The sequence below is a fragment of the Psammomys obesus genome, unplaced genomic scaffold (assembly GCF_907164565.1).
Source record: "Psammomys obesus unplaced genomic scaffold, mPsaObe1.curated_primary_1811, whole genome shotgun sequence".
Lineage (NCBI taxonomy): Eukaryota > Metazoa > Chordata > Mammalia > Rodentia > Muridae > Psammomys > Psammomys obesus.
In genome coordinates, this window is record NW_026596463.1 from 610,127 (window position 1) to 633,822 (window position 23,696).

The 23,696-nt window shown below is 45.8% G+C and overlaps 1 protein-coding gene across 4 annotated transcripts in view; it reads left to right on the top strand.

The window, feature by feature from the left end:
- Lhfpl2 (LHFPL tetraspan subfamily member 2) overlaps window positions 1-20,299 on the top strand; it is a 143,687-nt gene extending 123,388 nt beyond the window's left edge. For all 4 annotated transcript variants that reach the window (XM_055598455.1, XM_055598458.1, XM_055598456.1 and 1 more), the window contains one exon: window positions 16,516-20,299. In XM_055598455.1, the coding sequence (XP_055454430.1) occupies window positions 16,516-16,769 (254 nt within the window). In that variant the 3' untranslated portion in view covers window positions 16,770-20,299. The remainder of the gene's footprint in view (window positions 1-16,515) is intronic.
- Window positions 20,300-23,696: the final 3,397 nt, after the last annotated feature.

The window sequence follows — 23,696 nt, forward strand, 5'->3', positions numbered from 1 at the left end:
GAGTGCCAACTCTCTGTGCAAAGCGGGGAGGCTGGAACATGACATCACCTTAGTGTTTTCATCCTAGGCGTCTAATGCTGTAACACTCTTTGTCCTTGAGATTCACTTCTGAAGTCTGAAGTCCACCCTTGGTATTTCCCCTCCCAGAAACATGAAAGGCAGAGGTTTTGGGGTTTTATGTCCGCTTACTTCCTCGAGCATAGTGCTTCGGGTGTCCATCTTAAAACATCTGCCAAGTGTTACCAAAGGGGTTTTAAAAAGTCAAACTAAACACATAGCCTGCACTCAGGATTCGTTCATCTTCCAGAAGACCCCTACTTAATCAGAGGGGGTGGGTAACTTTTCGACCGGGTCAAATTGACCCTCCAGGCTTTCATGCCTTGCTGGTGGGGTTTTTAGTAAGCTGGCCTGTCAGAAGAGACTCCTGGCTGCCCTTCTGGGGAAGCTCACAGACAAAACAAACAACAGTGACCATTTACAACATGGGGTATTGAAGACTGTTCCCACACAGCTTATATTGGTTTTTTTTTTTTTTTTTTTTTTTTCACTCCCTGGAACACGTGGGAATCCTCCTGCTTCAGCTTCTAGGTGCTAGCATTACAGGCCTGGACCATCACATCCAGCTTTATGTGTGTTTTTTAACAGGGGTCGTCCCAGTAAACTTCGTCCCTGAGGACGAGTTAGTCTAACAAATCATATCATGCTCTTGTTTGCACTTCTCTTAATGGGCAACCAAACGTTTTTGCAGAGTTCCGTGTGTATTTTCACCAGTGAGTTTTTATGACCTCTCTCTGTCTCTCTCTGCATGAAGTACCTGAGAAGAAGAGTTGAGGAGAAGAGCACTTTGTGACCTAACCTGCTAGAGAGGATGGTTCCAAAAGTTGACCTTTCTGAAGAAATTTAAATTTTCTGTCCACCCCTGCAAATTGGGCACATCCCAGAAATTCTGAGGTTACTCAGTCTTAAATTGGCATGAGGCACAGGGCCCTCCTGTTCACACTTTGCTCTCTAGGGGCCATGGGCTTAGGATGAAGCTCTGAAGTACAGGAGAGGCTGGTCCACAGCCAGGCTCACAGCGCACCACAGAGAGCTGGTGTGTTCCCATATCTGCTAGAAGGGCACAGTAGGTTCCTTCTCCTAGGATGGAGGGCTACACCAGGTACTTCAGCGTCCTGTGGCAGCAGGCCTGGTCCTGCACCATTGGGCTACAGTGTGAAAGATACTGACTTCTGTTTGCCAAAAGCTGTATGAGCATCAGAGTCCCACCCTGGATGCAGAAAGGCTGCCCTGGGGCTTTCCTCTATTATGCCCTCTTGTGGTCTGCAGTGAAGCAAATGGGGCGCAAGAAAGAGCTTACTGCAGCTGTGCAATACTAACAGAGCAAAATGATACTTTTAGAAAATGACTGGATATAAAATTAGGAGATATGACATAAGCATATTCCCTAGACATAGCTAATTTTAAAAAATAAATATTCCAGGCTGGAGAGATGGCTTAGTGGTGAAGAGCACAGACTGCTCTTCCAGAGGACTCGAGTTCAATTCCTAGCACCCAGATGGCAGCTCACAACTGTCTGTAACTCTAAAATCTGACACCCTCATACAGACATACTTGCAGGCAGAACACCAATGCACATAAAAATAAAAATTAAATACATTAAAAATAATTATTCCACAGGCTTATATAGAAATATAGACCACAAATTGGAGGTGGTGGTGTATACCTGTAATCTGGGCACTTGGGAGAAGAAAGCAGAAGGTCCAGCCTGGGCTATGTATTAAGACCGTCTCTTGAAGCAGGACATACATTTAAAATATTGGCATTTCAGCATTAGAGTTCACGTGTAAGCGACTGCTGCCTCGGTAGAAATGTCTTACCTGTTACTGAGAGCAACAACCGTGGTTAGATGAAGTAGCAGGATTTGTTTCAAGGCCTGATCTATGGCAACCAGGAAGCTGGTTACTTCTACCATCCCGTAGAAACCTTGGTGTTCAGCAGTTGCCTCCTGCCATCACTGGAGTTAGGCCTGACCTCAGGAGGACTGAGAAACACTGGCCAACTTAGCCAGCTTCTCTAAGCCCCAGGTGTGCTCCCTCGTAGTCGGGTCTAGTCATGATACATAACTGAAGGTTGTTTGAGGGTTAAATTAGACAATACGTCGGCAAGACAAGTGTGGTGTTTGGCGTTCAGGAAGTGGTGATGCCTCTACAGTGGTTTTGAAAGTGTTCCTGCATTCTTGCCAAGTTTTAGGATGTTTTTATACTTCTAAGAATTTCTGTGTTCTGAGGAACAGGATACTTTCAATAAGCCCTGGGAATTGGCCTCATTGTCTTCAAGCCCTATGTTTTCTGCATGCTGCTGCTCTCTGGTTCCTCTATTGCCTGCACCTTTGGGGTGCTGGTGCCGAGTCCTCCTGAGGCTTTGGACCCTTAGCTCTTCAATCACTGTTCTAAGAGGCAGAAGAGAGCAGGAACACTTCCCTGTGCTTTCTCTTCTCGGGGGCAGCTCCCACACCTGACTTGAGTCTGACTGCAGAAACTGAGGAGAGCATGTCCAGGACTCAAAGAGCCAGCAACACACTTGGGTTCAGATTCCTCTGGGATCCATTACAAAAGCTGGGTCACCAGCCAGCAGGGCTGGCTTTGCCAGCTGTCTTCCTTGGGTTGTGACCTGGATGTAATCCATAATGAAACCGTAGAATGCAAAGAGCCAGGTTTTCCATGACAGCATCAAGCAGTTTGTTTTTGGAAATGCATAGAGGGTGAGCTTCGAAGTCCATGGGATCCCCTGTGACTCAGGTTTGGGACAGAAGCCATTCAAATGAGTTCAGGACTTGGCTGCACAGTGTTGGCGGGGATCGGTCCCCTGGGACTTGTCCTGAGGCTTGCTGAGCCTGGCTGCCTGCTGTCTTCCAGCCTTCCCTCACAGGCTTTTTCTGTCTTTTGGCTCTCATTATCTCTACCCCATCCAGCCCTGTCTGTGTGATCTTAGCCTCGAAGGGCTGCCTCCATGAGCAGCCCCACAGTTTTGAGCAGACAGAATACTGAGGGCTGGCCTCTGACTCTGCAGGTCTGCCATGGAGGGGGAAGCCATGGGAAGCTCCACCTTGCCCATGGAGGGTCTGATGTGTGTGGGTCTTCCTCCTTAAGAGTGAACAGAATGGTAGAGAGGGAGGGAAGACTGTGTAAAAAGGAGAAGGACTGAGAGAACGTGAAAGGACATGAAGGGCTTGGCTTTGACGACCACGTGTCATGAATCTTGAGTGTGAGGGGGTGTGTAACACCCACTGCCATCCAGGCCTCGCATTCATGAGTGTGGGTGTCTGCAGGAGGGTGAGTGCGCACGTAAATACCACCTTTGCAAGCCAGGCGTGGCCCTCCTTCCTGAAGCAGAATGTGAGTGGAGTTGTGGAGGGCTTGTATGTCAGACCCCATAAATTCCCCTGGGACTGACCGTCCTGACCCAGTGTCTGTGAGGTCTAAGTGGGTGTGAGACACCTGGCAGCTGCCATCTGGGATTAGTTTCATGACTTGTCTCCCAAAGTGAGCATCACATTGTACACACAGCCCAGTGTGCCCTGTCTCCATCACACCTTTCTTCTTCCTGTTTGTTCACTCAAGGTCAGAAAGGGAAGAGGGGAGAAATGGAACCAGGGTCTTGGGAAGCAAAAGAGCCTGGCTGTAATTTTACCCCTGAGGAAGTCACCTACTTTATGCTGAGAAGGTAGTGTGACCTCAGTGAGCAACTCCAAATCTCCCCCGTAAGAGGGGACTCATGGAGAGTTGTGGGTACATGCCAGCGTTCCTTCTTGGTGAAAGCCAGGCATGGGGGCTTCTGGCCACCAATGGGGGGCTCTTGATTTCTCTTAAGTAGATGGTACCTCTATTAGGAGTTTAATGTTTTAATCTGTTTAAGAATACCACAGATTGGGCCTGCAGAGATGGCTCCAGTTACATGTACTCTTTCAGGGTACCCAGGTTCCATTACCAGATTCTTATTGGGTGGTTCACAACTGTCCATGACTCCAGCTCTGAGGGAGATCCAATGCCTCTGTCCTCTTCAAAGACACCAGTGCGCGCGCGCGCGCGCACACACACACACACACACACACACACAGTTTTTAAAAGTAAAAATCGTTTTAAAAAGAGATACCACTGATGGATACATTTATAAATTCCCTTGGTGGAAAGCAGAAAGCGTGTTTTAAGGCTGGCCAGAAATAACTGTCCATCCAAGGAGGTGTTGCCGCATGTCCACTAGATGCTAAGATGTGAACACTGGGCTCTATAGCTTTCTGGAATTCCTGTTTCCAAGATGTAGTAGAGAGTTGTCATTTCATAAACTGTACTCTGAAGGAGCACAAAGATGTATAAATATATTATCATATATAAAGGGAACGAACTCAACCATACCATGAAATAAAAAATAGTGCCTAAACTATTTAAATAAATAAATCCAAGGAGCCATTAATGTGAGGAAATCAGAGGCCAGGATGTTTTTAATGATTTCTTTATTTTTTAATATGCATTAATGTTTTGACCGTATGTATGTCTATATGAGGGTGTCAGATACCCAGGAATTGGAGTTATGGACAGTTGTAAGCTGCCATGTGGGTGCTAGGAATTGAACCAGGGTCCTCTGGAAAAGCAGCCAGTGCTCTTAACCGCTGAGCCATCCCTCTAGACCCTGGATGTACTTTTTTAAAAAAGGATCTGTTGTAAGGGCCTGAAAAAGATTCAGACTCCCTTAAAATTCAGATGCAGTGTTTGATCCACAAATAAAATGTGAAAATGGTTTGGCACTGCAGCTACTTCATTGCAGACACAGATTATCTCGGACCACTGATGGTCCCTGTTCCACCTACATTCACAAACAATGAGCTAAAGGTGGCTCTGAATATTTAAGTGAATAGTTTAGGCATTTTGTTTTAAGAGCTTAAGACAATGGTAGTATTCTCCAAAGCTGCAAAAAAACAAAAACAAAACAACAACAACAAAAAACCCTTTAAAAACAATCTGCATCTTTGTGCTATTTATTATTTAATAATGTTCTTCTGGGGGCTGGAGAGATGGCTCAGAGGTTAAGAGCAGTAGCTGCTCTTGCAGAGGTCCAGAGTTCAGTTCCCAGCAACCACCTGGTGGCTCACAACCACCTATAATGAGATATGGTGCCCTCTTCTGGTGTGGAGGTGTACATACAGATAGAACATTGTATAAATAATAAATAAATAAATCTTAAAAAAAAAAAGAAATGTTCTTCTGAGAAGCTCTAGTAAATGGCCAACACAGACACACCCTCACTCTCCTACCCTAAAAATACACATACTGAGGATTTAAAATACTGTACACACTTGTGATACTAGCACTCAGGCAGGAGACTAGCAGGTTCCAGGTCAATGTGACATAGTCAGATCATGCCTAAGAAAACCAAGAGTGGGACCTAGAACTCAATGGTTGTAAGCTTGTATAGTATGTTCAAGACCCTAGGTTCTATCCCCAACACTATTTGTTTGCTTCTTTATTTTACAAACAAGCAGAAAGAGAAAAAAACAAACAGTACAAGCCTGTGTCCACAACTCCAGTTTCAAATCAGACCGAAGAGTGGCCGTGTTGGGTGACAGAGGCCAGTCTCAGTGGCTTGATGTTGAGGGTGACATTATCTGTACTGTAGGAATTATTTAACCTCTGCACCTGGAGACCTCAACGAGCCAGAGTTCACCTAGTTTCCTAAAAGTTTGCACTCTCAATAGCTTAAGAGTTTTTGCATTTTTTTAAAAAAGTGTCTTTTACTTACTGGAGAGTACAATTCCCCAACACTAAAAAGAAAAAAGTATCTTTAAGTGTGACATCCTGTTATTTTTTTATGTGCATGTGGGTGTGCCTGGGTCACACACACACACACACACACACACACACACACACACACACGTCATGAGCTTATGGTGACCTGCCAAACAGGAGTGGTCCTTCATGACGGATGAATAATGTATTGGTTAAATACTTCATAAAGGTCTCCTAGTTACCCGCCCGCAGTTAATATGCAGGTTCTAACTGAATGGGAAATAGTTTCCCATCACTGGGGAGGATTAAACAGAACTGTTCATGGGCTGCCCGGGGTGGAAGCTGCTGCTGCTGCTAAGTCTGTGTTGGGAAAGATCTAGGGAGGCACTGACAGTGGCAAGCCCCCATCTTCCTTACAGATCAGATCTCCTCGTACTCTAAGGGTATCAGAGAACTCTTAATTGGTAGCCATTAGGTTTTCAGTAATTACAACAGCAACGTCTTCCATTGCCTTGGCTATCGGGTCCTAACTATGCTGACTGTCCAGACAATTCTGTTTAGGTTGCCAAGTCCTCCCACCCCTACCCCTGACACTGGAGAGTATTTTCCTTGCCAGTTGCTCTACCATGGGAGTGCTGTAAGTAGAAAGAGCTAGCCACTGGAGACTTCTGGGGAGGTGGTAGAAGCATTACTTACAAGGCCTTTTCTTACTGCTTTTATGATTAGCATCTGAAGTATCACACAGTTCTCTGTCTCCTGTCTCTGTTACTGTTAATTGTATACCAAGCTGACTGACAGACAGCACTGTTACACACAGACGCGGCAGCCGTCAGCTGACAGCACTCTTCCTCAGGCCACCTCCGACTCCTAGCTCCTGGTTTGCTCTATGAAACAAAGTCATAGTTACTGACCATCAAAGTCAGACCCTGGTCTTTCTTATCCATAAACTGTCAAAAGTTTTCAAAAGCAATACAACTGTAGGAATTTTGTGGCTAGACCGCAAAAAGGCAGAAGACTCAAAAGCAGCCTCTTATAAATGTGTGGGCTCCTCAGGTGCTCCCCCCTTACCAGGCTCCCGAGCACATCCTCTGGGGGTTCCTCTAAAAACTCCCAACCCATAGCTCTTTCTGGGAGCAAGTGCTGGAAATGCAAAGATCCCTGCTGCTCCACAGCAGAAACAGAAAGCTGAGGCCAGTGTGGTGAGATTTCACAGACCCAGGTGTTTTCATTTAAATCCTTTACTTTCAGATTATATCCTCCACCCTTTTTTGTGTTATTTCCAGTGTCCCCATTTTAACAAAATAAATTTATTGGCCTCCCACTAGTTGGCTAACCATTTGCTCATAACTTACATTCAAAGCTTTTGCTTCTGAATTTCTTTTAAATTTAGAATAGAGGCAGCCTGCTTGGGACCTTGTCTTCGATCTTAACTGAAGAATGTTCCAAAGTCACTTCCCATTGCACCCATACAGGTCTCTCTCACGTCTGTGGGATGAAAGTCTCTAGTGGCCAGTTCAGTGACTTGGGAGCCAGTTATAGTCAGTTATGGTGTGCTCTTGTCAGTCTTTATAATGTCAACCCTGGAACTGATGCAAGAACATGGCCTCACCTAACAGGTGTTGACCTAAAGGTATCATCTCTTAGGGACTGCTGGATGGCTGTGACTGTTGGCATGCAAGATAACTTGAGAAAAAGATTTTTTTTTAAGGGACGCATGCAAGCAAATGTCAGCCTGCACATGGGTGCTCTCACCACCAACCTGAGTGAACTAGATGGTCCCTAATGTTTAGTGACTAAGAGTTCACTTACTAAACATGATCCTCCTCTGACACACACCTACCTGTAAATTGCACTGTCCTCAGGTTGCAGAGGAGGAGTGGCCCCACTGAGAGTCCCTTCTGACCGCAAGCTCCTGCTGTTTCTAGTGACTCCCTGTGCTTTCTCATCCCACTGTCTTTCTACCTTGTCATTTTCCCCCACAGCTTCTCCATGAGACAGACAGACAGACACACACACACACACACACACACACACACACACACACACACACCTCCTCTCTCAGAGTGCTCTGGACCTCCTGCTGGTGGCCAGTGCATTCTCTGGATGGCCCTCCTGCAGACAGCCATGCCTTCCCTGTAGCTGGCCCTCCTGCCAGCAGCCAGGCATAGCTGGAAAGTTCCTGAGTTTTGTGGTTAAAGTGAGACTGGCCTTAGATAACTGAAAATCAATTACATTTAATTAACTGCTTTTTTTTTTTTTTTTTTTTTTTTTTTTTATTCTGTGTGCCTCTCAACAAAGAGCCTTTTCCTGTAGTCAGGAAAAGGATTTCAGTACACAGGGAAGAGGCCAGCCAGTGGTTTGGCCCCAGACCAGGCTTCCTGTTGGTGCAAACTGCCAAGCTCTGGGGTTCATGTTATCGACTGAAGGTCTTCCTCCAGCTAGTTCAAGAACTTGGCAAGAGCTTTCCACAATGGTTTCAGGTAGCCGTGCAGTGAAATCTTAACACTCTAGTTTTCATTTATCCATTCAGTGAGCAGAAACTCACTAAGCACATTGCTCTGGGCAACTGGGACACAAAAGAGGTTGCACACAGTTCTCACACCCATGTGGGATTTGCACTCAGGCTGATAGAGACAGGAAATAAACAACGTAAGTAAATTGTATAGGGTACTAAAGGGGATGGCTATGAGGGGTAAAACGAAGTAGACTTGGTGAAAGTCCAGGGCATCCTGGAGAAACTAGGTCACATTAGGTCATCAAGTGGGAGTCACTAAGGAGAGATTAGCTGATGCCTTGAAGGAGAAAAAGAAGTTGACCAGGTGGTAATTCAGAAAAAGAGCACTCCAGACAATCAGCAAGGCTAAAAGGTCAGTGGGTACTCCTGATAGTCTGGGTGTTCCTAATAGACCATGAGTGACAAAGGAATGAGTCAAAAGTGACACTGGGGTTTTTGAGCTGAGCAGGTGTAAGATGAAGTTGGTAAGTTGAGGAACAAGAGTTCAGGTTCGGACATTAGTTCCATGTTCCTTGTCAGTGACCCACACCTGCAGCTGGACATGCAGAGCTGTAGCCCAAACCAGAAGGCAGGAGTACGGAGCCACGTTTAGAACCCAGGACCACATACAGTCAGGAAGAGTGGGCACTGGTGTTCAGCGTATGGATTGTGGGAAGGCCTAGAAGGAAGCACAGGGTCCCAAAAAGGAACAGCTAGAGCAGCATCTGGCCTGGGGAACTCGAGCACATGGCTCAGATTCCCGTGTGGCAACTCCAGTACTGTCTCAGTTTGCTTTTTAATTAGCACTGACAGAACCTGTTACATTCAAACACCCCCAGAAGGCTTAGACCAGCTTCTGAGCCACGTCCCAGAATGGAACAAGTTTCTGGAGGTCAGTCACTCCTTTGATTGACTTGGTTCATGTTAGATGGTCATGGGGGGAGGGACACAGACCAGTCTTCTGGTGCTGTGTAAACAGAGCTGGATCAACACAGACCAGGCCTAGGTCTGTGTTAGCTTAGGTCCGTATCTCTTAAGTCACAAACTTGATAGGAAAACAATACACAGATTCCCACACACTCCTGTGTATCTCTGAGGCTGCAGGGAAGTGGTATTCAATGGTGTTGGGAGGCCTTCTGTGTTACTAACTGTTAGTGGCTGATTTAGCGACAGGGATATCAGGAACAATTGATTGCAGTTATTCAGTGGTGACCATGACATACCCGGAAGGTTTATTTATGATTGAAACCAAAGTACAGTATCTCTTTAGGACACTGAGTCAGCCAACAGGCATTTAGGAGTATGTGTCGCTTGTTTGCAAGATATGGAAGATTGTATAAGGAATAAAATTTGTACTCAAGCAGCTCAGAGGTCCACACAAGATACTACACCATGGCCAGAGCTGAGAGAAATGAAGTGCAGTTGGTAACTCAGTATATAGCAGTTGAATAAATAAAACTAACAGTGTGACAAAGGGCTGAACAGGAAGGTCCACAGAGCAATAGAGAATAGAGAAGTAATGCTAACAGGAAGTGTTAACAGGACTAGGGTAATGGGGGCGTTTCTCGGTGGACGTGAGTCTAGATTGGGCATGAGAGTGCCTTGTTTGAAAGTGGCGGCATGCATGGTCTGACCCCGTTCTTGAATGTTTCTGGCCTGGAGGTGCTGAAAGCCTAGGGAACTCATTGACATCTGCTACAGATGTGCACACACACACACACAATGGTCAACAATGTGCCAGCACAGGGACACACAGTGGACACGCTCTGGGGACCTTGGCTTCACAGCAGGTTCCAGATTATGACTTAGTAGAAGTGGTCAGTGTTCCATCTCATTGTGGTGCCCCAGAGGTAGCTGTCTTTATTTCCTGTCCCTAGGTCTCTAGTCAGTTTGCAGCATTCGGTCCGGAGGCCATCTGAGGAGCAGGGAATGTCACATGGAGATCCAGTTTGCGTGGACTTTCCACAGGCCGAGGCTGCAGTGTTCACTGTGCAGGCAGGGGGAAACAGCACCTGTGTATGTAGTGGGCGATCCTCAAAGAGAAGGTGACATCTGACCACTTGACGTGCCAGTGGTGAGGCAGGGTGGCAGTTTCCTGACTGCCTAAAAGGGAGGTGTCAGAAAAGGCAAAGAGAGGTGTCAGAGAGGCCGTGAGGCAGCCGCCCTTCCTCCACTTGCTTCCCTGTGCCTTGCTCTCCGTCCTCACAGAGCCTTAGTGGCTGTTTTCAGACACAGTGCAGCAGCGCTCCTCATAGACGCCAGTGTCCAGCCTTTCCAAGGATGGGAAAGGCTGAAAACCGCTTCCTTCCCACCCACAGGGCTTTGATTGAAACTTGCACCCGCAGCCTGGCCCAGGCAGACATAAGGAAATGTGGAAGCCAGGACTCTGCTGACCGTTGAGGAAGCAGGACCATGACTGCCTCTGCTGTGTCATTTCATTTGGCTTTAGCATCTTCTACATCTTGGGCAGTGATAGAGCACAGTTGGTACTCTTGGGGGAGTACCACCCAATAAAAGTGCCAAAAAAGATAATGTGACTGAAATAGCTGAGGGGGTAGTAGAAGAAACAGGCATGCTGGGGTGCTAGTGGCCCTTAATGGCAGCCAGCAGTGAGGTGGTTAAAACTCTGTCTCCAGTCTCTGAGCAGTCATCCAGAGAATTAACCATTTAGTTTTTCACTTTTACCCCTCCTGCCTGTCTGAGCCATGCACTGTGGTAACCAGTGGTCATCAGATGTTACCATCTTTTAACTCTCTTGTCCTACTGTAGACTAGGAGGCTGGGAGAGTATTTCTTTAGTTTCAGTGAAAATGGAATCTTCTAGAACACAGTCCTGTCCTCTCTAGCCACAGCACAGGTGAAAACTTTCCACATTGGGTCCATTGCCTTCAGCTACTGTGTTTCTTCTTCCTCATCTTGACACACCCAGCCAGGTACTATGTTAAAGATCTAGCCAAACATTCTCCTTTGCCCTCCACAACAGCCACAAACATACTGTGTGACTAAGAGACACTTGCTAGGGTCCAGGCACCCCGCCAGGGTCACTGGGAAGTGCTGTCATCCTGAGGACAGTGGAGATCCGGGGCTGTGCTCTTCACACTGGCTCAGGTGGGGAACAGCCAAGTGTGGTATTCACATGGAGGGGACATCAGAAACACCACACTTCTGGAATTTCTTGGTATAAAGGGCCTTACCTCACCCAGAGAAATGACAGTTGGGATTTTAGAAGTGTGTGTAAGAGAGGGAAAAGAAAGAGGAGGAAGGAGGGCGGGAGGACAGATCATAGTCCCTCAAGCTGACCCAGATGTTGCATTCTCATGGCATTGGCCATGTTGACGATGGCTCTGCTGAGTGCCAGGGCAGAGTGGACAAGAAGGTCCCTTCCACTGGCATGCTGAGAAGCCCAACTCTGGTCTCACCACAACCCAGCCAGGTACCAAGCGTCTGTCAACTGGCCAGGCTCAGGGAAGCAGGCACACTAGCTTCTACAGATTTTGAATCCTTTGGGTGGCTATACCACAGCCCACTTCTTATCACTCTCCCAGATAGACTTTTTTCTGATCCTATATTCTAGCTGAGGCTTTCATAGATTCAAGCCTTGACTCCATTCTGTGATAGGGCTGTCTGCCATCTTTATCCATAAATTGTCAGTAGCAACCATAAGACTTTCAAGTGGTCTGCAACACAAGGAACCACGCCTGCACTAAGGAATGGAAAGACAGGGTTCCTGGCTAGGGCTTTGATGCTATTAAGGAAAACAGGATCTCTCAGCTGCATTGCTACTTTTGTGTGCTTTCCAGTGAGTCTGAGCCTAGAACAGGGTGCCAAGTGAAATGTGCAATTGATGTTGAATTGGAACGCTTCCGTCTCCTAAGGGGAGAGCAGCGCCTTTGTTATAGGGCCTGCATGTGAGCCTGTCAGCAGGTGGACCATCAAAAAATTAGCAGTGCTGTGTGGCCTCTTGAGGAAGCCACTTAGGACCTGGAAGGAAACTATCACGATCTCCTAGGTGCCTCGTGGGAGGCTTCAAAAAGAACTTGGTGAGTTTCTACAGGAATAGCTGGGTTTCTTAGAGGTATTTAAGAACTAGGTGAATCATTTTTACTCTCCTTGCCAAGCAAAGCTCTATTCAGGTATGTCTTAGACCTTTGAAAGGCCTAAGTTCTAGCCTCTAGCCTATTATCTCTTCTGCTCACATTATTAGAACTTCTGGAGGTGGCCCTTTATGAGAGGCGGTGGCGCCACCTCCAGCCACCTGTCTGTATTCGGAGAGCTGTGCTGATAACTTTACCCTGGCTTCCAGCTGTTTGTGTTCCGGTTATATGGACATTATTTTCATAAACAGTGGGCTTCACTGTAACATTTCACACGAGCATTATACTTTAGACATTCCCCACACCACCTTGTCCACCTTCACTCCGTTAGGGAGCCCTGGCTGGCTTGGATCTCATAGAAACACCTACCTTCACCTCCACAGTGACACCATGTCTCCTGCTTCCTTCTCCCAAATGGTCCCCACCTTCTACTTTCATGTCATGTGCGGATATGTCCAATTTTAGTCTAGATTCATTGTGGGGAAAAAAAATCGGATATTTGTACTTCTGAATCTGGCTTAATTTCACTTTATATGATCTTCAGCTCAAGTCATTTGCAAAAAATGACACATTTCATTCTTCCTTATATACACATCACTTTTCTTATCCATTCATGTGATGGCATCTAGCCTGGCTACAGTGAATAGTGTCATTGTAAACATGGAAGCACCGGTGTCTGCTGTATGCTGATTAGAACAGTGTGTTGTTCTGTTTTCAGTTCTTTTGTGAAACCTGCATACTGATTTGGTATCTGCAGTACTTTACATTCCTGCCAAGAATCTTCCCCTCCCCGCAGTCCTAACCAGTGTTTATTGTTTTCCTATCGCCTTGTGACTGAACTGAGAGAGTCTCAAAGCAGCTTTGACTGGCACATCCCTGGTGTTTGGAATGCTGGCCTCTGTGCCTTATCTGCTTTGTATGTGGCGAAGGTGCACATGGGCAGGTGCGTGCAAAGGCCTGAGGACATTGTGTGTCCTGCTCCATCACGCTTTGGCTCAGGGGTTCCCCCTGAACCTGGAGCGAGGCTGGCATCCAGCAAGCGCCTCCTGCCTGCACCCCCCAAGATGCTGGTGTACAGGGTACAGCAGCGGCCCTGGTTTTTACATGGGTGCTGAGATACAGACTTGGCTCTTCATGCCTAAGCAGCAAGCACCTCAACTCCCAAGCTGTCTCTCCAGACCCCCTTTTTGAGTACTTATTGATTACATTATTTGGTATTTAATCTTTTGAGTTCCTTAGTTTATTTATTGTGTGGGATTAATCCTGTCCAGTGAAGAATAGGCAGAATTTTTCTCTCATCTGCAGGTTTTCATTTGATGTCCAAAAGCTTTTTAATTGCAAATAATACTATCAATTCTTGCTTTTTGAGTTCTCAGAAAAGTCTTTGGTTGTGCGTATATCTTGAAGTATTTTTCCCCTTCTGGGTTCAGGTCTTACGTTGAAGTCTGATCCACTATGAGGTAACTTTTGTACAGGGCGAGGTGAGAGACACGTGCTTTCAGTCTTTCATGTGCGGGTGTCGTTTCCACACAACCTGTTGAAGAGAACATCTTTTCTCCTGTGTGTGTTTGACACCTTTGTTGGAAATCTTGTAGCTGCAGTATAGCAGTGTAGCTGCTGAGTCGTCTACTCGGGTCTTTGTTCATCTGGGCGCTGTGATGCCTCCCACGCTCTTCTGGGTTTCAGCTAGTTGGGTCATTTTTGTATTCATTTGAATTTTACAACTTTCTCTGTGTATGAAGAAAGCCATTGCAGTCTAGATGGCATTCAAGGATTTATCAGTTCTGAGAGGTTTTTGGTAGAGGGCTTAGGGTTTTAATACAGGATCATGTCTCCAAACAGGGACAAGTGTAATTCTCTTTTCTGTTTGTACCCCCTTTGTTTCTTTTTATTGCCGTATTGCTTTAAGACTTAAAGCACAATGTTGAATAAAATTATAATAGACTTCGTCTCTATCCCCTAACTTTAAATGGAAAATTTCCCATTTAATATGCTTGCTAGAAGTTTGTCATATATACTTAAGTGTGTTGTTTGAAGAAGTTTAGCATGAATGGTGTTAAAGTTTGTCAAAGGTCTTTTCTGTATCAGCTGAGGTGGTGTAGCTTTTTGTCCCTATACTTTATTTATATAATATATGTTTGTTGAACTATCCTTGCAGCCCTGGAACTAAACCAAGATGGCCATGGATGACTTGGATCTGTGATTTTCATTTATGTGCTTATTCTTCTCTGATTTTGGTTTCAGGGTGATCCTGGCTCTTAGAACTGAAATTGGTAGTAGTTTCTCCCTTTGTAGCTTATGGAATAGTTTGAAGAGCATGGTGTTAGTTCATCTTTAAACACCTTGTAGAATTCACCAGGGCAGCTGTCCATTGGCAGCCTGCTTCTGTTGGGAGACTATTAGTCTCATTGCTTATTAGAGATCTATTTGTTTAATTCCTCTAGATTTTCCAATCTCCTAGTAATACTTCAATTTCACTGACAACTGTTATTTTATTCTTTTGGTTTGGCTTAAGAGGTGATAGCCTTGTTTTATTAAAAAGATACTGTTCACAGACTTTCAAATCCACCCATCCTCTGGGTTTGGGATCAGTGCACTCTTGGTTCCAACCTTACCTGACTCCAAAGTCAGGCTCCTAAACGGGTGATTTGTCTGCTGGTTTGTGTCCTCACCTTGTGCTGTCATGGGCCTGGGCTATCTACAAAAGCTTTTGTGTATCCCCTTGTGAGCTCTGGAGTCCTACCCAGACTCTGCAGGAGACTGCTGGTCCCCTGCTTCCATACACAGCAGAGCAGTGCCATGCCCACGTCTGCCTTTCACTTTCAAAGGCCTCTCTCCGTGGGGCCGACTTCTTACTGACGACACGAGAGCTCGGTCCTGGGCATAGAATGAAGCCCACCTTCCTTTATAGCACAAGTGAAAGATGCTAATAAATTTTAGCATCGGTAAGAATCCCCGTTTTCCTCCCCTTCTTCATGAGCAGCTTGTACTGGTGAGTGGCCAGGCGAAGCCCGTGGACACCGGCCAGGCCCCCCGCACCGCGCACAGATGTTACATACAGTTGAAAATCTTGTACCCAAACTTGTTTCTTTAGTCATAACCTAGGTTAGAAGCTGTAGGAAACCACCTTCCAGTTGCTGACACACAGTGACTTGTGAACATGCAGCAGTGAGGGACAGAATCGGGTGTTAGCCAAGTGGGGCCCACGCATATTGGTCTCCACGCAAGGCAGAGTTCACTAAAAGTCATCCAGACAGAAAAGTTCCATGACGTTTGCAGTTTGTTTCTAAAGAAGCATGGACATATACCTCTCCTCTTGGCATGCAGTTCAAACAATACTTTTCATGGGTGTAGGTTAAGGCGCCTGGCTTTTGTCAATACCTAGGCTAAGGCCACAAGGTTCTGGGTGAATTACTTTATACTGGTGATTGGCAAACTCTGTCAAAAGCCAGATACTGTGTGTTTTCAGGCCCCAAGTTCTGAAGCAACCACTCAGCTCTGCTGGTCCATCACCAAAACAATCACAGGAAGTCTCAAAAAAAAATGGGCCTCGCTCTATTCTGATCAAACTTTTCTCGTCTATGTAGTTATTACGGTGTTTTGCTTGCATGTGTGTATCTGGCACATGTGCAGGCCTGGTATCTGTGGAGGTAAGGGGAGGTGTCTGTCCTCTGCAGCTGGCAGTAAGGACAGTAGTGAGCCACCACACAGGTGCTGAGAAGCAAGCCCAGGTCCTCTGCAAGAGCAACTGGTGTTCTTACCTGCTGAGCCATGTCTTCAGACTGTAAGGCTTTATTGATGAAGCCATGGTTAGCCTCAGTGAGTAGCCTCTTAGGCAGAGACAGTAACAAGCTCACTTGCAATTCTAGATGCATTCGTGGAGTCACGAATGTAACATTCCAACCTACACAAACTGGCCAGAAATATTTCTAGGAAGTTCTCTTCCCTTGGATCTAAACCCCATACCTAAAAATGTGCCTAGTAAGGTGACACTGGCTATTCAGGTGACACATACGAAAAGAAGACACTTTCTATTGCAGAGTGGGCGGTACTCCCCAAAGCCAGAGCAGGTGCTGCAGGCTGTCTTGCTGTCTTGCTGTCTTGCTGAGGCACCAAGGGCTTCACCTGTTTCCTCTCCCGTCCCACAGGTCTGTTTCTCCTCCTTGGCCTGATCCTCTACCCCGCTGGCTGGGGCTGCCAGAAAGCTATAGACTGTGGACGATATGCATCTCCCTACAAACCCGGAGACTGCTCCCTGGGCTGGGCCTTTTATACTGCCACCGGGGGCACTGTCCTCACCTTCATCTGTGCTGTCTTCTCCGCACAAGCAGAAATTGCAACCTCCAGTGACAAAGTCCAGGAAGAAATCGAAGAGGGGAAAAACCTCATCTGCCTCCTTTAGTCTGGAAGACCGTGATGCCACCACTTCCTTTCTTTATGACCTTGTGAAACAGTCTTCATCTGAATTAAATGAAGAACCAGTCTTGACTTACCAGAGCCACCTTCCACAGCCCCGGGCCTTCGTGGGACCAGTGAGGGGCATCTCCCCCAACAAGCAAGAGAGTTCTTGGCCATACAGGCTGCAGTGCAAATTAATGAGCCCAGACAAGAACATGGGATAGCCCCGACTGTGGGATCCTGTCACGCTGTCTCCCCAGGGCTCAGTGGAGAACAACGATCTGACTCAGCAAGGCAGGGATCTCTCTGCAGCAGAGGAAAGATGAGCCAGCCTCAGGGTCGTTTGAGGCAGGTTTCTGGCCAGCAGCTGAGTTTTAAGAGCATTTCAGCATGTGGGCTGGAAGTGGGGTCTTGGTTTTCTTCCTAGTTCTTTCATGTCGCCTCACTTGGAGACTGAAAGGAAGACTACAGACTTACTGATGACAGATTGTGTGCTGAAGGTCACAGCAAGATACCAGGGTTTGCTTAACTGCACAAAGGGCTTAACAGGGACAGTGCAGAACCCCACTGTGGAACTACACTAGTTAAGAGTTCCAGGGTAAGAGGCATCAATGGAACTTCCTCCTCAGGATTTGAGTAAGAAAGACAAAATCACCTAATAATAAAAGTGCAAACCCCTGGCACTCAGACAGATGCTTTCCTGCAGCCAGCCTAGTGCCTGTGTGAGCCCTGCCTATTCCTCACTGTAGTTAGCTTTCTCCTAGGGTTGGGGCTGTGCTTGGCTACACAAGGAAACCTTACAGTTCCCTCCTTCCAAGGACAGCAGCAGCGCCTCCAGAGCAGCTGTGGCTCATACAGATGTTCACAGGGAGGGGCTGCGTCTGCAGAGTGGCCTTTTCTGTTTGGCTACTGTGCTGGATGGCCCGCTGATTTCCAATCCCATTGACACCCTTTGCAGAGAAAGCAGAAGCTAGCCATGGGAGCTTCTCTTGCTTCTGGTGCTGATCCTTAGAGCAGACTGGATGACACTGAATCACTGCCACGCAAGACTGTCATCAAAAACCCTATCCCCAGGGGAACACAGGACAAGAAGCTAATGCAGAAGCAGGGGCTGGACCAAGCTCATTGCACCTGCCTAAGCATACTTACAAAAGCCATCACATGCCACTACTAACAAGGACTCAGGGCTTTCAATCCAGTTTCCATAAATTACCCATATGACCAAAGCAGCCAGAAACCCCGGAGTCTGGCTTATATGAGCCTTGCAGGCGGAGAAACCCTTCACCGTGATGTAGGTCCACAGCAGTGGACCTATTTTGGTTTTAGAGATGTGCTCAGCTGAGGGCTTTGTCTTAAAAGTTAATAGCACCTTCTACTGGCAAGTGCTTGCTAATCAGGTACACAACCCTGAGAGTTTACAATCTTGTCCCAGTGAATCACTTAAACCTATGTTGGTTTAGAACCAAGCCTTGGTTCAGAACAACTCCCTTATGTATAGATGGACTATGCCCACTGGGGTTTAATTACAGTTTATTTGCCCTTTGGCCTATATCAGAAACCACCTTCTCTCTCACACAGATAAAAGTTAGAGAAGAAGGGCACTGAGCAGATCTGAAGTTCAGTTTTGAACCTGTGTTCCAAGGGGAGGCCCCTAAGCAAGCCTAGGAAGGCTCAGGAAACGGGAACAGGGCACCTGGTGCATAGCCCAGAGCATGTGGAGGAGGCTCTTGTCCTCTGCTGTGGATTTATCACGTTCTAGCCAAGTCCTCTGCGAGCACAGCAACTGTGTTTCCAACCTGGGCAATATTTGGCTTGAAACATAGTTTTGTTTATCAGAAAAACTGACAAAACAACTTTGTTTTCCTTGAATTTACCAGACTAACTTTGCTGACTTTTCACAGACTGGTCCTAGGCTAAACGGCTCCTGCATGCATCCTATCAGCTGCTCTCTGGGTAAAGTGGCAGTGGACTTCTTTTCAACCTGGTAACACTCAAAAATGAAAATGTGACCTCTGCCAGACTGTTACTCAGCAGTATTTTCCATTAATTTAAACATTAGAGAAAACAGCCCCCTCCCCCCTTCCCTAGAAGGGTACAAACAAAATGCCATGCCATTGAAAACTGCCAAAGTGCTGACTTAATGGAACGAGGTTGCATTTCCTAGCAGAGACCTTCAAGCCAATATATAGACTTTGGCAATATACAGACTTCTGCAATTGTGCTGGTGTAGAATGAAACTGTTTTCATGGTACTTTAAAAACCACTTGTTGACCTATACCCCTTTTTTTTTGGGGGGGGGGGCAGGGGTTTGAGACAGAAGTTTCTGTTTTAGCCTTGGCTGTCCCGCTTTGTAGACCAGAGTGGTCTTGAACTCACAGAGATCTATCTGCCTCTGCCTCCACAAGTGCTGGGATTAAAAGCAAGTGCCACTACGCCCAGCTGGTCTATACCCATTTCTCTAGTGACAGGACCATTACTACTACCGGAAAAGTCTTACTTTGCCTGAATTTGGGCTCAGCTTCTCATTTAACTCTAGGGAAGGAATACTAGGAGTCTGTGGATTCTTTCAACCTGTGTGGTAATTCAATATTCCAGTAGCTGTGGGAGGGTGTAGCTTTGCAGCGTGTGGTCTGATGAACAGTCTTTGTTAAGCATGTATTCTGTACAGCGCCCTGGTCTTTTTAATGGGGCATATGTAAGTATGTATCTGACACATACACAGGTTATCTGAAAGATGTGCAATAACAAAGGTGTGTGTGTGCGCTTTGTTGGGGGAAACTGGACAAGATTCAAAACAGGGATCTTTCTGTTTTGGCCTTCACGGCTAGTTATTAGACTGTTAACAATTTTAATGCTACACAAACCTTATGTGAAGAAAAGACTGGTATGAAATAATTTTCTCCTGGGGCTAAGCTAAAACAATCAGTATATTTATGAGAGAGTCAACCCAGCAAGCAAGGCCAGTCAATGCTAGTCTTCTGTGTGAAATGTGAAGCTGTGTGTTGCCTTTTCTGTTAGCCTGAAAACTAGTGGCTGATAATAGAGTTAAGGAGCTGTTTTTCTGTGCTTTTATAGGCCATGCTGATGCTAGACCACTGTATTTAAAGGCTAGTCTCTCATCTTCTTAGCGGTGAGAGCCTGGCGTAATACAGACCATTCTGTGCAATACCGTGGCTGCTGGAACTCCCAGGCCTGTATTTGTATTTATGGGAGCAAAGACTCTCAAGGCCAAAAGAATTCAAGGGATGAGTGAGGGCTTCTGAGACTGTGGGGAAGCTTCTCCCAGAGCTGAGGGGTCCTTCGGTGCGGGAAGGGACTTGGCGCCACTTGACATTCAACAGCCACTTGAGCCAAAAATAAAATTGTATTTACAGCTGATGGACTCAGTTGGAGCCTTCAGATGTGTCACTATCCTATTACATTGTAAACTAATACATTGTTTGTCTTTCATTGGTTAGGATCTGTACATAAGGATTTTTGCAATGTGGTCTCTTCCCCTCTTGAGATCTGAATTAAATCTGATTTTGCAAATGTTTCAAGTCTGACTGCGTTGGCTTCAGTACAGTATACATTATTTGATCAAAAACACAAAATTTTAAAATTACTATAGTATTGACAATAGAAAAAATATTAAAGCATTTTTTACTGTCAATTCTTATCCCTACTATAAATCGTCTTTAATTTGCGGATAAGGTATTTCTTCTTTGGAGAAGTATCAACACAATTATAAGCATCTTAATTTTAAAGTAAAGCTGTGAGACATGAAAGTGCTTTCATTGGCTAACCAAAAGGTATGTACTCCTTTCCTCTCAAAAAAATACTCAGAAGCCTTCTGCATTCACAGTGTCTGGAGAGGATCCTGTCCAGAAAGTCAGGACACCCATTTCATGTATAATCTCAAAGATGATGCCGAGTACTGTCCCATAAACTCAGGTCTGCACATTCCCAGGGACATAAACTGTCTTAATAGACAGGAGTGGCAACCACTCTAACTTGCTCTAGTTCTGATGGACGGAAGGTACACACAGGCTTTGGTTTCTGAGCATAAATGACCAGGTTTCTAATTGAAATCAAAGTTAAAAGTTAGTACCCAGTCACTGAAACAACTCATCTCCATAATTAAAAACAAACAAACAAACAAACAAACAAAAAAAAAAAAAACCATGGAACCTTTCTGTTGCCTTTGCAGGCATTACTACAAAAAGTATTCTCAACAGTGAATCCAGAGAGAGCCCCAGGACTTCAGTCTGAGCAAAGGCTGGGATGTGGCCCCACGTGCTTGCCATCCTCAGTCTGTGCGTGGGTGGGGGCAGGGTGGCTAATGTGGTCAAATGCGAGGCCAGAGAAGGGCAGCAGGTGTCTTCTGCTAACACTCCAGTGTATTTGCATATTTATTTGTTTGCAGTAGGCTGGCTGGGTAGGAGCTCCCAAGTTCTGACTCTGTCCCCTAACACAGGTTAAAGGCCCATGCAGCTGTGCCCAATTAGTGATTCAAATATAGGTCTTCCTTGCTTACACACAAGCACCCTTAGCCACTGAGCCACCTCACCAGCCCCAATTTTCAGTTTTTACAGGAAAATTTTGCCATGAGATCTCCTGGAAGCCATACTCAACTTCTTCCGTTAGGGCCCCATAAAGTCTTCATTGCCCTGGACATTCTTGTATGTGGACATTCCTTTAAACAACTCAGCTCCTTTGGGACACTCAGCAGGAATGATACGGGCACTGCAGCAAAAATGACACTCTAGGAGCTCTTCAAGGCAGTTACTGCTCATTTTGCTTAGGTAGACAGGATACAGATAAAAGCATAAGTAGAGGAAGGAAGAAAATTCAAACCACGGGAAAAGAAGACTCAATCAAATAACATGCAGCCATTAGCAGCTTTTGGCTTTTTATAGTCAAACATTCTAAAAGATCCAACATCTATAGGCAAGCAACCTCTGAAGTGCCAGTATTTGGAAGAAACCTCCAGTTTGCTCATTTCTTACAGAAATCCCAAATTAGAGCAGCGAGAGGAAAGACACTGGGATGAATTCAGGACATAAAAGGAAAGAGTGGCCAGCCAGGGGACCAACGAGAAGCCAGAGGGGCTAGAGTGGAGTCTAGGATAATTGCAGGCATTTAGTGTGGCCTCTGGATAGGAAGGATCTGCCGAGATGGAAAAGCCAGAAGAGTCAGGACAGAGGCTGCCATGGAGGCCACTTGTACGCAGCAGCAGTGGAGGTCAGAGGCAGCACCCGGGAATCACAAGTACACATGGAGAGAGGAGAGACGGTGTTGACTGCTGTGCGCATTCTGTGGTCAGCGCATCATAGCCTATGAGGTGGAAACCTTTGTATAGATCCATGCCTGCCCTTGATGTAACTTCAGTGCACTACTCTGCCGCAGTTAGACAGCTAGGACGTAGCAAAACCAAGGATCAAGTACAGGTTTGAAACCCAATGGCTACGCAGCACTTCCTTCCTGATGGAAGGAACGTGGGAAAGGATACTGCCTCGCTGTGGCAGATACAAGTGGCACCAGCCACATCTCCACAAGGATCGCCTGTGCTCCCTCCCAGGAACCTAGCAAACTTTCACACTTAAAGGTAACACTTTATAGTTTAACTTAACTGATCATAGTTCAGCTCAGTCCTGAAAACTGACAGCAATTCATCAGATCCATGACAGTGGCAAAACAAACAGTGGGCTAGGACGGCATCCCGTCTCTCAGTGATGGGAACCTACGTCACGGATTATCCCAGACCCAGGGAAAGCAGCTGTTAGGATCACATGAGCGTGAGTCACCCAATACTTAAGATGTGTTCTCCACTTTCTCCAAACACAAAGGATTTAGCATGAGGAATGGTTTACTATCTAATGAAGTCATGTTAAGCCCAGAAATACCAAGCTAAAGAGGAAAGCAGAACAGGGAGGAACACAAATGGTTCACTCCCTATGCTGACCCTTGCGGCCCTCATGTTCCCATCTGAAAACATCAACCACTAGGGAAAATTCTGCATGTGGAGGCTTCGTTCTTTACACCACAAAGCTGAGTGGTAAATACAAAACCCACGGGGGGGGGGGGGGGACCAGCCAGTCCCTCCCTATTTTCCAGGAGTCTTTTGAATTAGTAAAGTGTGCCTATCCTGGCAGTAAGCAGTCAGCAGTGATGCGTCGCATAGGGTGCTTTCACAGAAGACTGGCTCCTGGAGGTCTGTGAAAGAGTCTGAAATATGGTTTTAAAAACTCACCAATTCAACATGCATATTGTTTTGTAAACTGTACCCAAAACTTCTTACAGAACTATTTCATTTTCTTAATCATGGAAGTTCAACTTACTAGTATAGTAAAGAATATTGGTAAAACAGTAATAATAAAACATTTATGTGCTAACCTAAAAATTAGAAAAAAAAATCTAAAACATCTCAAATATTTTAAGATGTGTTATTCTACTACAACTTTATAATATCAAGCTTGAAAAGTCTATGAAGAATCTGGACTTTAGCCATCAGTTATTTTAAATTAACCACCCCCTCGTCTCTAAAGGGCTTCTTCTCACGGCATCACGCTTATTCGTCTCTTATTCAGACACATACGGAATCATAGGTCCCTTTAAGGACTTTTCCTTAACGCAAAGTGTAAGAGAACCCAGCAAACGTGTGTCCCAAATGATAAACTGTGTAATAGAAGCATGAATGTGACTAAGAAGACAGAGAATCAGACAAAAAAGAAGAGGCGCAGTGGGTGGAGAACAAGGCCACAGGCCCCCACAGGAACTAAAAGCTCGAATCCCCTTAGTGCAGACCAGCACCACACAGATTACAGAATGTTTTCAGTGTGAAAATCCAAGATGAAAAATGGAAACTACTGTTTCTTACTTTAATTCAACATGTTATTCTCAAATTAAGATCTGCTGTGAACATGACTTTAGTTTAAACTTTACCTTATCT